Source organism: Spodoptera frugiperda, chromosome 27 (assembly GCF_023101765.2).
Source record: "Spodoptera frugiperda isolate SF20-4 chromosome 27, AGI-APGP_CSIRO_Sfru_2.0, whole genome shotgun sequence".
In the NCBI taxonomy this organism is placed as follows: Eukaryota; Metazoa; Arthropoda; class Insecta; order Lepidoptera; family Noctuidae; genus Spodoptera; species Spodoptera frugiperda.
The window spans coordinates 9,613,826-9,629,103 of record NC_064238.1 but is presented as its reverse complement, the minus strand read 5'-3'; the positions used below and the strand labels follow the sequence as shown (position 1 = coordinate 9,629,103).

Below are 15,278 nucleotides of genomic sequence, written 5' to 3'. Positions count from 1 at the left end.
AATATAAACAATCTTGATATGTCTTTTTATTGAAATATGCAATTATAAAATCAGATATCTGTAAAGGTGCGTACAGACATCGCGAGGCTTGCGCCGCGAATGGTTCGTCTCGCATACATCAACCTGAGGCATGCTACGGCACATGTATACGTGCGAACCATTCGCGGCGCACGCCTCACGATGTTTGTACGCACCTTTATGTATTTACAGAAAAGCAATTTTTTAATATTGGTTGAGTTTTTAAATGAATCACAACAGATTTTACACAGTTTACAATTTTAAACCACATATTTCAATAAAAAGACATATAAAGATTGTTTACATTCTGTTAAATACCTATTTGAATAGAGTATAGTTTCCTGTAGGTATATAATATATATGTATAAAACTGACATCCTGTATTTTGTGACCAATTGACGGAATCAATTATAAGAAATAAATCTATATAATGAATATTACCTCTATACTTTAAGATAGGCCATAATATTTTCTAATTAGCAAAGAGAAACTTTTTGGCGATTTCTAATATTTCTAGTAGGTACCTAAAATGATTTCGTCACTCACCTTAGAAAAAAATGTAGTAAATTGGATTTATTCTTAGTCGCTGCTTGCAATTCTTCTTCGATTCTCTTAGATACAATAATATCTAGTTCCTTGTCGGATTTTGCTTGTAATTTATAATTTCGCCACACTTCGTTAACTAAATTTTGTACATTTTGTACTTTCGTACTTGTATGAGATTTTTTAAAACTTTCAAACAATTTTTGGTATAACTTGGATTTGTCTATTTGAAATGACATCTTATTTAAACATTAAACTTTGGATAATGGAATGAATGGTAACACAAATGTTAACTTGCTTTACTATGCTTACAATACGTCTACTCGCTATAGCAGCCAAACGAAACAATACACTGATAGAGGAAATTTAGACAAGTGAACAGCGCGCGGTAATTCCCTTACTCGGTTCTAAAGCGAGTAGGGGAATTACCGCGCACTGTTCACTAAATGTATGTATTACTTGCGGGAATCCCCGAAAATGCTTTTCGTTTTCAAGCAAAGACAATGTGTGGGTTGCCATTCGTGTAAAAAAGAAAATAACTACCGATGACGTAATCATCATCTAGACTCCCCTACCCCCCATGTCATCCAAAATAAGCAAAGCAAAGACCCCCCGCCCCCCCATAGTGCTTACGTAATAATTGAACGGCCCCTAGACCTTTTTAATAACACTCTTAACCCAACAAAGAAACGAAAATCCACATCTATCTACATACCTACAAATACTATTTCCTTTGATACATAAACAACCACGTTTTCTTTTACCCCCGTACATACAATATCCACATACATTACGTAAATACACAGTGTACTCACCTAATAGGTAGCTACTACCCAAGTCCATACATTCTCTCGGTACATTCACATGTTGCTGTTAAGGCGCTTAACTTCGGCATATCCGCCCCCCATTACCGGCATGTCCATTATGTTCATTGGATTTTGTATCAACGGCTGCGTTTCCTAGTAAATACGATGTTTCCTTTGCGAATGTACATTTTAATTATTTCCTACGATAATTGAGGCAGACAGACCGACATTGGCAGGGGTTTTACTTTTATAGGTATCTTTTACTTTTGTTTCAACTGATGGAATTGTAAATGGGTTCTCTTATTTTACATTTTACTGCGTAGAGAAATCAGTTTGGTATTATTTATTTTCATAACGTTACGCCTTTCTCCGAAGAGGTAAGCAGAGGTGCAAATACAATGTAATGTACCACTTTAATACGAATTTAATAAGAGAAATCGTTAATTAATTATGTTCTCATTTACGTAGCTATTTGACGAGGAACTCGACTAGCTTCAAGCCGATTACCCGATGACATATTAATTTAGTCACGAAAGTTATAATAGAAGAAATCGTGTTTAAGGTCGTTATATAATAAATATGAATACGTACTAATCTGTCACTGATTGGTCTTTCCAGGCGGATAGACCGCAGCAACTCCTTAGTAGAAAGCAGCAGTGGAGTGGGCCCACTGAGTCCTGGGGCCAGCGCAGCCATCAGCTCGCTGGGAGCCTTGCAGCCAGACCTGTACACCAAGCGAGAGGCACCTCTTGTGATAGAGCTGGAAGGAGCCGGCCCATCTCTCGGCAGGATCCATTTACGTCTGAAGTACGACTTCGATAGATCTGATTTGGAAGTGCATCTTATTGAAGGTAAGACTACCTTTATCTTTTTTATTTCTTTATAATATGTATTATTGGTTCGATTATGTTGGTTGCAAATAAAGGACGGATGGTCTGACTGCGCTTAGATTAGATCCTGCTAGATCAAGGGAAATAGAATAGGAGATTGTACTGAACTGGGTATTTCAGTAAACAACAATAAATAATCAAGGCTTCCTTAATTAACAAATGTTGAACATTGTTCGATTGTGATTGTAGTTGGTGCACGTAGCTAAGTAAACACGTTACCCTTTAGGTATTTATTCGTGTTTGTGGGATTAATTTCTCTTCGAGTATGTAGTGTAGATGTCATCACATCAAACTAACAAAAGGCAACAACAGATTCTCAGCTTTATTACAAACAGAAAAGGTTGAAAATCTGTTGTAAAAAAAAATACTAATTGTAGTACTTGTTACCTTGGTACTTTACTTGCGTATGAATATTTCGGCTTATGGCCACCTTCATCAAACAACCTTGCCCATAATAGCGTGTCATGTCACCAAAATAAACAAATAGAAAATATCATTAGTGTGCCTATTTATAAGTCGCGAAGGTCAGTAACAGTCGTACTCCACAATGGATCCATATCACACACTAATGTAGATAAGGTTTAAAAATAAACTCGTTTAGTTTAACGGGTGATTTGTATAAGTCAGCTTTTTATATATTTTGTAGCACGCTAGCTACGCGTAGCATTCTCGTAGCAGTTTGCTACGAAATCCGCGTTGTCTTTCATACCATTCAAATTTAAATTACCATACCTATAAGTATACATAGATTTTAAGATGGCATCTTTTTATTTCAGCTCATGATTTGGCGGGCTACGAGGCCGGGGGTTTCAACGACCCCTACGTGCGAGTCACCTTACTCCCCGAAGTGGACACCCGAGTCCGTCAGACTCCGGTGCATCGGAACGAAGCCAACCCATTCTTCGACCAGCACTTCAAGTTCCCCGTGTCGCACGACGAGTTGTCCGACAAGACATTGCTGCTGCAAGTCTTTGATTATGACAGGTTAATCTACTTGAGATCATATTCACATGCTATGGCAATTTAAATCAAATACTATTTGGATTTTCGATTCTAAGTAGAAAACGGTGGACGTTATGGTACTTTCCGAACCCTACTTACGTTAAAAATCTAGCCCTTAGCAAAATGTTAACGGAAAATGGATTATCCTCATACGGAAAGTTAACAATTACCGGTAGTTTCGGTTACGGTTATTGGATTTCAACACAACAATTTCAAATGGTTTCATTTATACTTCAAATAAGCTGTGTAACTGCCATGTCTCATTTACGCAATACCGAAATAAAAATAAGGATGATAATAAGCTATCCGATAGTTTCCGGATGCTTAATAACGCAAGGATTTATTTATTTATTTATTTATTTATTTATTTATTTAGATGATAATTGTTAAATAAAAGTTAAAATTTTTCGAAAAAGAAAACAATATTTTTAATTACTTACCATCAGCCATATACTTAACCGTCGTATCTCTCAACAAATCACACTCTGTGCATCAAGAGAGCATCAATGCACGAACGAGTAAGAACTTGCACGCGACTGTTAACCGGCAGTCGTTAGCGGCCTAAGCTTGTTTTAGCACTGCCGGCACAAACAAAATCCTCGGGACTAATTGCCCGCGCATAGGCCGATAGAGTTAATTCCGTAATTATTAAAATGTCTCTGGGTGCGGCAGATAGCTTTTAGAAACCTAAGCTTTCTGCACCTTGCATCTCACTGAGGATTCCAGCTCATGGATTTGGCTACGGGCCATACGAGGCCGGGAATTACGAAACCTAACCTGCGAAGGAATCAGACCTCATATGTTCGTGAAAATTTAGTCGGGGATCTACGTACGGTATAGCGAGAGCTCTACCTTACTCCCAAAAGTGGACACCCGAGTCCGTCAGACTCCACTGGTGCATCAATATCACTCGGAACTGAAATGAGTTTAAGATCGTCAGCATACAACACCATTCTTCGACCAGCACTTCAAGTTCCCCGTGTCGCACGACGAGTTGTCCGACAAGACATTGCTGCTGCAAGTCTTTGATTATGTAATTTCAGAGTATGTTAGATGAGTTCCCATCATATCATTTGCAAAATAAATTAGGCTTTATTTTTGTCTGTTTGGATTTTCGATTGCCAAAAAATCCTGTTGTAGAACACTAATGGTGAATTCAAATAATTCGGAAGACGTTATGGCTACGAATTTTCGCCATGGTTGAACTCGCTAAATACCAGTTTTTAATGTTATGTAGCCTATTCTTTATAGGTACGCGGGAATGTTATCAGTTAGAAGGCAAATATTTCGACATCACTGGCTTTCAGTCAAATGTACCATATTAGCCAACTGGTTTTCATGATCAAGTACATCCGGTAAACAATCCAGCCTTCTGCACCTTTCAAGTTTCAACATGTCTTATGATTTACGTTAATATATTCATCGTACGCTGTTGACTTTTTAATCATTCAATTTCTGAAAAAGATACTATTTGATTTCCAGATTCTCTCGCATTACGAACCAAACCGGTAACGATGGACCTTTTCTTTTTTGGGACACATTCATCGCATAAAAACAGAAGGTGCCACTCTCCCGCGTCGAAGTAGCGGGAGGTGCTTACATCTATATTACGAAGTTTGTTAATCAAGCTGAAAACTACTTCTAATGGAGGGTGGTAGGCGTCACGCTTCGGAACAAGTCCTCCTCCATCCAATTCTATCACTTCTACTTGATCAATGCCCTCTGACACCAACACCACATCCAGTTGTCCTCCATAAGCATTCTTCACCTCATTCCTCTCACTCAGTCCACTTACAGTAAGGAAATAACAATAGTAACTTAAAATACTACTAGATGTATAAACAGGATTCAAATTTAAATCACCGACAATAATCACTCGCCCTTTAAGCTGTCCATAAACGCCACTTTTAGACCAGTTCATATACTTCGTCCGATGCCCTAGGGTGAATATACACGACACAGATATAGAAGGAAGTACAGTCCGTAACAGCTCTTCACCATTTGTGGTTTCGAATCACAACACCGTGTCACTTTGATACCAGGCCGTATGACCAGCATCACACCACCGCCAGCACCTGAGCCACGGTCACGACGAAGAACACTGCTTGCTCGTCAGTTCAGAGTTGACTTCGTAAGAAATGTTTCAGTGACAGCCAATGCATCAATCATTAAGCATTAACAGATTTTTTATGAAAAAGTTTAACTTTGTATTCAACATTTTGATATATGAAGTTGAATGAATGTTTACGTGATACCCGAGACGCTGGGTTAATATTCTTTATGGGGGCTTATAGTTGGTTGTCTACGAAAAAACCATTCCGAAAAAACCAGGATATCACATCCTTGAATCAAACCTAACTAATTTCATCAAACAATTCAGTTTTGACCCAGAAGGCATGTCTACGTCTTTTCAACCATCATTCTACTGATTTCAGATTCTCTCGCAACGAGGTGATGGGCTCCGCGAAGGTGCCACTCTCTCGCGTCGAAGTAGCGGGAGGTGCCGAAGTTTGGGCCGAACTGTCCCGAGAGCGACGTCCACCAGAGGAGCTGCAAGAACTGCTGTTGTCTCTTTCTTACCTACCATCGGCTGAGCGACTCACTGTGGTCGTGCTGAAAGCTAGGAATCTGTTGCCACCTCAGGAAGGGAAGGATGCTTTAGGTTGGTAGCCACTTTCACTTTAAGGAAAGCTATACAAGATATAAGTGGACCCACTTTAAGATCCATCAAAACCAGGAGCGATTTTGCCTACGCGACCTACTTTAATAATAAAATTTTATTTATATGATCATGGCGCTTGCAACAGTGCCGAAATATCGAAAACTCGTCAAAATGAATAAACAGGTAATTATCCCGTCATAAGTTCTAATAATAAAATTTTATTTGTTTGTTATAGATGTGTATGTAAAAGTATACTTGCTGGTGAATGGGAAGCGTGTGAAAAAGAAGAAGACTAACAGAAAAGAGATCAACAACCCTGTGTGGAACGAGGCCTTGTCGTTCAGCCTGCCGTCTGCTAACCTTCAGGAGGCTTCCATTGAGGTATGGAAACATCACTATTTTTCTATTGAGTCTACAAAAATGCCTTTGGCTTTCGAAGTCACGTGATAAAGCGCAAAAAGTTTTAAACACTCTTAATAACCTCTTCTAGTAGGTAAACTGCTGAATGGCCGAGTTGTACCAAGTATACCTTCTAGGTAGCCTTAAATACTTGGTTTTAGTATAGTAATCATTAATGTTGTAATGGTTGTGGTGGTTCAGGTATGCGTGGTGAGCGGCGGCGGCAGCGGCCTGGTGGTGGGGTGGTGCTGCGTGGGCGCGGCCGAGCCCGCCGCGGAGGGCCGCCACTGGGCACAGATGGCGCACGAGACGCGCAAGGCCGTCGCCATGTGGCACACCCTCAGATAGACTCCCAGCACTCTCCTTCACTCGTCTAGTTTATCCCGGACCGATGCAATACTAATCCTTCTGTAGATACTGTTCACTGTTGTCTAGTTAATGCTGTGACGTCCACCAGTAGGACGGGACCTCTATTGTAATTTAAGAGAGCTATTGGTCATTTGTCTGTGAAAATAAAACATTTGGGTATACCAAACTTAGTCTGCCGTGTGCTTTGTGGGATTCAATCTTGTTTTATCTTCACAGACAAGGCCTAAACTCTTTGATCTCGGGCTCGTCTTACAATAATTATTCCGTGGGTACAGATCACAAGATCGCCCCTCCCCTTTTAGCTGTATGACGTCACTGTTGTACCGTTTACTGTGTAACTTGTCTGTATCAACTGTTGTAGAGATTTCCTTGTAACAGCATGCCTAATCTATACATTAACTTTACACTATACTACTTAAATACTTCACCGCAGAGCCTAAGTTTGCTCAAAGGAACAATATATAAAATGTTGTCATTATAATATTTTATCACTGTTTAGAGCAAATGTGTCTGATATTCAATAGATAGTAGCTTCACAAGTTCGTGTTTCGAATATTGCAATAGTTATACTAATGTCACTATAGTCATTGATATATAAAGTGTTATCGATATAAAGTTTCGCTACACGGAGCACTGAACGTAGGATACTTGTTAGCTTTATCGCTCTTTGGTAAACTGGCGAGAAGTCATGTGAGCGAAGGTAATGTCTGTCTCAAAGAGATGGTGATGACGTGTAATAATCCCTTTATCAAGACTTATACTTGTATTACACTCCCTGCCTTCCTAACTGTCCAGTCTCAACTGTGGGCTCCAACCTCCTCAAACTTATATCAGAAATTATAAAATGATTTATCTTGTTAAACTTTACAAAAATATAACAGACCTTATTATATTCGAGGTGAAAAATTATATTGAGCTTTTGGAACACCAAACAAAAAATCTTATGAATAAATTTATAGAAATTTTATATGAGAACGTTAATTTTTGAAAAATAAATTTTAAATATCGTCCAATAGATGATTTATATGAATACGACTATTTCTATCCCCTGTACTGTCTTACACGTGTGCCCACAGTTATTCTGTCACATAACTAGATATATAAATAAATACTTATTAGTACATAGTCATTCAAGTAGAGTGACTTCTGTCTGTTCAAGGGTTTTATGAATTATATCGAATTTTATTCCAAAAATATACGTACATATTTTATCTAAGTGTATGTATCAGTGTGAAGAGGTATATTACTTTTTATTTTCTTTACAATGTCTGAATAAAATGTCTATTTGTAAGATTAAATGTGGTTTTACTTGTAGAAATAAAAATCGAATATACAATATTTTCAGGTATTGTTTATTTTATAACTTTTTACATGTGTACAATGTTTTTAAAATCAATAATATGTAGTAAAAAATAATATTATAATAAAGTTGATATATTTTACGTAACACAAAACACTTTACCAGAGCTTCGGAGTCCCGTAGTGTGTCGTAAAATGAGTCCAGAGCACTACAAATGCACTATTATAAAGTTACTCGAAACTTACCACCTTTGTCGGCGAGATGCAGGGTCACGTTCAGTCTCAGTCGCCAACTAAAATTGCAGTACACAATGTTAAATGTGAGTCGATGAAGCTCAACGTATTCTAACAACGCCATCACCTCAACACAGCGGGGCAGACATGCGGAGACAGGACCAAATTAATAACTTCACAGTAACATTTAAATAAATAGAATAAGGTACCTACTAAAATGTAGTACTCAACTAAAAAAAGATAAAAACAAAACAGTGGAGATCAAAACATTTTGCCTTTAAAAATAATTCAACTCTTGGCAGTCAAAAAAAGAGGTAAACATAAAATCTAAGGATGGGTTAATAGATTTTTGTGAGTGTAAGTAAATAAGCATGAGGTAGATGTAACTATGGCTTTGCACTTGACACTGAAGCATTACGCAAACGCAACTCAGAAACAATGATAACAGTGATTCAACATATCAATAGATAGAAACGCAAATACTTGCTGATAATATGATAACACAATAGAAATACATATTGGATATGACTAGACTTACGGCATGCATGGCTTTGGAAACAAATTGAGATTTTAAGATTGATTTTTGATTGATTCGAAACTCAACAAAACAAAGCTAGTAATGATTAGGTTAGCTATAAGAGATGTATACTTTACACATCGCTGAAGATTCCTTTGCCTTCGTTCGGACAAGTAGGATAGGATTGGATAGTCAGGGTAAGTACGTGTAGGATGGGAGCGTGTGCGTGGGTGGGTGTAATGTCAGGTGGACCGGGAGGGGGTGTGTTGGTATTTGCAGTCAGGGTCCTTGCAGTCGCCGCCCACCTCGAATGGACAGAGGATCTTGTTCGGGTCGCCCTGCCAACTGGAAATTAGAAGGTTATTAAACAATTAACTGGTAATGGTAATATTTGTTAAGTACTTTTTTCTTAGTTTAGTATATTTGAAATAAAAGGGCAGTCTAGTTAACAAAGAAATAAGATTTTAACAATGCTCGTGATCCATTTCGGATAAGAAACTATTCCATACAATGCGCAATGAAACGGTATTTCCTTTGCATAAGTAATACAAAAGTTTGTTTTAAAACATTGATAATAACATCGTAGTGTGAAATTACAAACCTATCGCTAAACACGACTCAAGTTTAAACGAAAAGATTATTGTTAGTAGTTTAAAATTAATCTAGTACAATCATAAAACGTATTCATAATAAAAGCAAAACAAATTTTAGCGCTTATTGACGTAATCAAAGCAACCTTGAGGTGGGTATTTCTAATTATATTATTTATCGATAAAAATAAGGCAACAAAATATTAGGTAACTACGTGTTTAAATAATATCTTATATTTTTCCCGTTACTAACACAGGTGCAACGATAAGATTCAAGAGTAATTTATATTAAGAAATCTGGTTTTCATGAAGGTCACTCAGTCCCAAAGATTCGCAATAAAAGAAAACAGTGTAAAACCAGTATCTACAGGATCAACAAAGTTGTTATTCTAAAGGATATAAAATTAGAATGGTCTCAAAGTAGTTTCACTTACGTTGTAATTCCAAAAGCGTCTAAAGGTGATCTGTAGTCATAGCTCTCGTGTCTTCTGCGATCCAGCGCAGGCTTCTCGCTATTCCCTCCACCTTCCACAACTTGATGAACGACCAGTCTATTGTCCAATAAATTCTCATTCCTATCTTTATGTTCCACATTACTATCACTTGCATCGTCTCCCACTTTAACAACTTTTTTATTACTAGTGACGTCAAGTCGCACTGACAATTTTGGATGAACAATCACTAAAGGCGGAGGTTTTACAATTCTTGTAGTATTGTTTGCTACTGGTTTCTTAGGTTCGTCAGACGTATGAGTTTCTTTTATTACTTTATGAACTACACATTCTCGATTTTGCTCTTTCTTATCTGCAACTTTCTCAACTGGAACAACTTTATTAATCTTTGGTTCTTCTTTCCGTAAACTGTTTTCTTTTACAGGTTTTTGTACTAGTACATGCTTAGGTTCTTCTTTAGACAAATTATTGTCTACTGTTTTAACGAGTTTATTGTTTACTATGTGCGTTTTGTTCTCTTCGCTTGCTGGATTATTTTCTTTTTGTAATTTCGTAGCTACGGTATGATATGGCAGACCGCCATTGATTTTGGAATGTGGAGAAGTCGTTGAGCTGAAAAAAGGAGTTATAAAAGAAGAACAACCAGGTTTGAAAGATAATGAAATACAGAACCCAATGAAGTGGAGTAACTAGTCTATCAACAAGAAATAGGTAGCCATTGAAATATAGACCATAATGTTGATTTTACAAAACAACAAATAAGAAAAATACCTTTTCAATAACATTTGATGGTGTAACCTAATTTTGGTTAAACAAGTTTGAACAGCTCTCGTCTGCTTCTTGTTCAGTGCGATAGCAGTTTTTATGTTGCGAAGTTCTGTGGCGACAATTTTGTATTTTTGGGATAATTTCAATCCCTCATCCTTCAACTTCAAAATCTTGGCTGACTCTTCAGCGATGTGTTTTCTATAAAGAATAAAATAGCAAATGAAAATCGGAATTTGTAAAAATGTACCTAATATTAATAAAAATAGGTTCATAAATACCTTGACGCTTTTATTTTTTCTTCCAAATCATTTAAGGCTGTTAGTTTTGTGGAATCAGTTGCTACATTCCTTGGTTTAAGCGTATCTTTTACTTGTATAGGAACTTTATGACTTAAATTAACAGGAGTTTGCCTAGCTTGTTTTATCTTTTCTAATTCTGCCATTCTCTTCACGAGATTCCTATACTCGATTTGCTCTGATTTTGGCAAGTGGGTTACGGCCTGGAAGAAATATGAGACTTGAAATAGCTGAAAATAGAGAACACATTAAACAAAATTGTGAGGATGAATTATTTCAGACCTTAGCAACGAACTTTTCGTTTTTCTTCGGTGGAACAGGCTGCTGTATAACATCGGGAGGTTGTGTTGTTTTCTCCACTTCCATTCTCGTACTCTTCAAGAACATGTCCAATCTCTGCTGGAAATCAGCTTGTTCTGCCAATTTCATGTGCATTTTTGTTAAATTCTTAGTAGCTTCATCTTCTCCTTCAGAATCCGATGCGCCAACTGTTATAATGAACCTCTTTTCTTTTGGTACAACAGCAGGTACAACAGGCTTTACTTGAGGCGGTTTTTGAGTAATTGGTCTTGACTCTTTAATGCTTTCTATAGGCTCAATTACATTGGGGCTTACCAAATTTGGTAAATTTTTACTTAAAGAAGTAAGTAACTTAGCTCGTAATAAATCTTCATCATCTTCTAGTTCGTCCACTACTGGCAGTGGACTAGGTAAAGGAATGTTTGCAAATAATGCTGGACTAAGATTTGGTTTGCTTTGTTCATCTACATTATTGACTTTGGCACAACCATCTGGGTTTTCTTTAGTCTTTTCTTCAGAATCTGATCCAATATCCATATCAACGGATTCTATATCAGTGTTATTATCGTTTACAATATTGTCTCCAAGGTGGGATGACTGTGAAAGTCTTTTCTTTAACTTTTGTTTCTGCTTTCTTTCAATTGCCTTCTTGAGTAAAGCAGACTTAAGACAGATCAATCTTAACTCAGCTGTGTCACTGTCTTCATCATCAGACAGTAGTTTATTTTCAGTTTGAACATCATTTAGAACTGTGCTTGTTTTAGTAATTTTAGTTTTGAGAGCATGTTGTCTAAGCAATTCTAGATCTTCTTCAGATTCTTTGCCTGAATTAGAATCTTTCCGCACCTTCGCTTGACTTTCAACTTCTGTACTAACTGAATCTACAGTTCTTGAACAATCTATTGACATTGACTTGCTATCTTCATCGGAACATAAGTCTATTACAGATTTGTCTGTTTTATTTTCCGTGTCCTTTGTATCTTCAGAATGTAATGTGGTATGATCATCAGTATTCATTGAGGACATTGGTGATAATTCAGCATTTTCTGTTACACTGCTAATATCACTATTTTTCGTATCAGTGACTATGGCTCTTGGTTCGGGGTTGACTCCACAAAGCATTTGCTGAAGTCTTTCACTTAAAGAAGTTTTATTTGCATCTTTGTTGACTACAACAGCATCGGCTAGTTTTCTTCGACTAGCTCTGTATTCATCGTCAGATTCTTCACTGGATTCACTGACAACTTTAGGCGGTAATTTCTTCTTGGCATGATGTGTCTTTTTCTTATACTCTCTCGTCACTTCCTTAGGTTTTTCAGGAACCAATACTGGCTCTATTTTTTTTCTTTTCTGTCTATGATGTGTTTTCTGACGTTTTTGTACTTTAACTGGTTTCTTTTGTGCATTGAAGTAATAATCGTCTAGTTCAGTCGCCGATATTTCCGATAAATCATACAATAATGTATCATCATCTTCCCTTTTATGTTTTGTACCTAAAATGTTATAGAATGCACACTACATGCCTACAGAAAATACGAGATTCCTTAGACTACAATAAACATTATTATCTTACCATGTTTTTTTCCTTTTATGCATAGTCATGAATAAAATGAAAATTGATTATATATTCAAATTTTTTTAAACACATGCACTATTAAGTAATATTTGTCTAAAGAATGTTATTTTGAAGTAAATCTTTTTTAATTAAATTATGAATTTGTAGCTGGATTATATTGTACAAAAAGAATTTTTATTGTTGTCCCATGTAATAGGGCTCACCCCCTATTACATGGGACTTTAACACAAAATGGTGAAAAGTGGGTGTACATTGTATAGCGGCATTACATGCCGTAATGTGCACCTCTGCCTACCCCTTCGGGGATAAAAGGCGTGAAGTTGTGTGTGTGTGTGTGTGTGTGAATTTTTATTGTTTTGTTGTCATTTCAAACCAAACAGTACTTTTTGCGGATTCTCATATAATTAATTTTAATCTCGAATAGCTAGTAATAAAATTAGATTGACTATTATCAAAAACAAATTATAGAATAAAGTTTTGCCTAAAATAAACTGGCATAGTTATAGATAGTTCAATTAGATACCATGTTTTGTTGAATACCTACATTAAATTAAATTAAAGCTAAGTAACTGAGAATAAACTTTAACAAGGAAAAACAAGTTTTAAAATCATTTTTTCCTTATTGTTACTGTGACGTCATATAAACAAGTTTGATTATGATCTATTTTGGACTAAAATTAGCATTAATATTGCAAAGGACAGAAAAAATATTATTGCATAAAATTTTTCCTATGTAAGCCATTCAATATTCTCTAAACTTTTTTATAAAGTAGTAGTTGAAATAAGAATCAAACGCTTTATGGCATTTGAGCTATTCTTTAAGGCTCAGGCTATGACAACTGCTTTTTATCTCATACCCTGTGTTACAAGCCACAGTTTTGTCACACAAAATTCATCTTCATTCGCAAAATTAAAATTCATTTTTTAACTAAAAAATTAATGATCATGCTATCATAATTAACATCCTAGAGACAGTGGTGTGGGTATCTATCATGTAATCTATCTTAACAATATCTATTGGGCTACATTTCTGTACCCTTAGTGAGTTTGCTTTATGTTTAAAATAATCGAAACAAGAGCGAGTGCAATGCTCTGATTGGTTGGTTGGCGCAGAACGCAGTCTCATTTCTGATTCAATATTTAGGGTATATTTACATTTAAGTAAAGATACAACCGCCACATTATTTAATACAAGCCCGGAGACATGTTAAGCTTATTCTGACTATAGCCAAAAGCATAAGATGTATGCTATAAGTATAGATGACATAAATATAAATTACCTATCTAGTGTTCGGTGAAAATAATGAAATTACTGCACTCTAGATATGATTGAGACCTAGTAATGATGCAATGCTCAACAAGAATTGGTAAATGAAAACAGTTTTCTAGATACATGAAGTTCCCCACTATTCCGACTATATACAGATAAATAAATGTGTTTACTCAGAATGAGCTGTTCATAATATTCTTATACAAACATTATTATTTGACATGAATATTACAAAACAAATTGACTAGCTTGCAAAATAGAATATAATGCAGCATAAAATGCAAGACAATATACCTAATGATAATCTTTAACTAGGTCAAAGGTTAATTACATTTCAAGGTCGTTATTAAATAATAAGTTAAAGTGAGTTGTGACGCGTGGTGTATGATGCCTACTACGACTTAGGTTTTCTGTTTCTTACCTGGTCCTGTGGTCAAGCGTTTTGCTTTCTTACGCTCAAGGACATTGTTGTAAGTTTCTAGCACTTGTAGTCTCTGACGCAACAGGTACTCTTCCTCAGACGATATATCTGATAAATCATCCACAATCTCCCCTTCTTCCATCTCAGAATCCGCGTGGTGCGGGGGAATATTCTCAACACAAGCCATTTCAATTTGAAAGTCTTACGCTGTAGAAAAGAAAGTTGTACTGATGACTACGATGAAATATGTCCCAAAATGAATGTGGACTGTTGCGTAGGAAACTCACCGTTATTAATATATCATTATGGCACGCTTTCTTCTGTAAAACTATATTATTTTTCAGCCTTTTTGTTCGTTTCCTGCAGAAAGCAGCAGTCCACAGCAGTCTATATTATCTGTCTGTCTATGAATGAATCAATTCAATGAATACTTTTTTTATAATTTAATATTTCAAATTTGATACCTAGCTTTTTAAGCTAAAACATAATATGAAAAATGGGTTGCAGTCGGCCACTGTCAAAGTAGCGCTAGCATCGATGGATTCACAAGATTGGATAGAAACAAACTTTCCACGTAAAGAATCACAACATATTTTCATTTAGTCAATCAATCAATTGTTTGAAAGATAGACGCTTCCAAAGTGGAAAAATGAAGACAAAAAAAACGATTTTTGGGACCTTTGACCCTGAATTTTAAAAGTTGTTTACACCCTACCATATGTAGGTTTTGAGACAAGTTTTAGGGGGTCAATATACAATTATATACAAAATTACAGCTGGGTATCTCGCATTCCGAGATTCTTACCTAATTTAACCTTATTTGACTGGACTAAATATACCTTTCAGTTCTGCGAACGAAGTTCGCT

General features: G+C 36.3%; 2 protein-coding genes across 9 annotated transcripts in view; one reads left to right on the top strand and one right to left on the bottom strand.

Moving 5' to 3' along the window:
* LOC118263266 (synaptotagmin-5) overlaps positions 1-7,987 on the top strand; it is an 83,176-nt gene extending 75,189 nt beyond the window's left edge. For all 6 annotated transcript variants that reach the window (XM_050705205.1, XM_050705204.1, XM_050705206.1 and 3 more), the window contains exons 5-9: positions 1,986-2,218; positions 3,034-3,241; positions 5,695-5,921; positions 6,157-6,302; positions 6,522-7,987. In XM_050705205.1, coding sequence (XP_050561162.1) covers positions 1,986-2,218; positions 3,034-3,241; positions 5,695-5,921; positions 6,157-6,302; positions 6,522-6,668 — 961 coding nt within the window. In that variant the 3' untranslated portion in view covers positions 6,669-7,987. The remainder of the gene's footprint in view (positions 1-1,985; positions 2,219-3,033; positions 3,242-5,694; positions 5,922-6,156; positions 6,303-6,521) is intronic.
* A 33-nt stretch (positions 7,988-8,020) lies between these two features.
* Positions 8,021-14,852, bottom strand: LOC118263337 (uncharacterized). 3 transcript variants are annotated; one of them, XR_007707272.1, is made up of 8 exons: positions 14,700-14,852; positions 14,413-14,619; positions 11,128-12,638; positions 10,828-11,048; positions 10,553-10,747; positions 9,764-10,393; positions 8,877-9,084; positions 8,021-8,281 (listed from the first exon to the last, which is right to left on the bottom strand). XR_007707272.1 is itself a non-coding variant. In XM_035575266.2 (7 exons), the coding sequence occupies exons 2-7, from the start codon at positions 14,597-14,599 to the stop codon at positions 8,982-8,984; spliced, it is 2,847 nt and encodes a 948-aa protein (XP_035431159.2). In that variant the 5' UTR covers positions 14,600-14,619; positions 14,700-14,852; the 3' UTR covers positions 8,021-8,981. The 3 variants fall into 3 exon arrangements, 2 of the variants coding, with proteins under 2 accessions (XP_035431159.2, XP_050561153.1); XM_035575266.2 differs by having other exon boundaries at positions 8,021-9,084; XM_050705196.1 differs by having other exon boundaries at positions 8,021-9,084; positions 14,413-14,639; positions 14,700-14,840.
* Between the last annotated feature and the right edge of the window lie 426 nt (positions 14,853-15,278).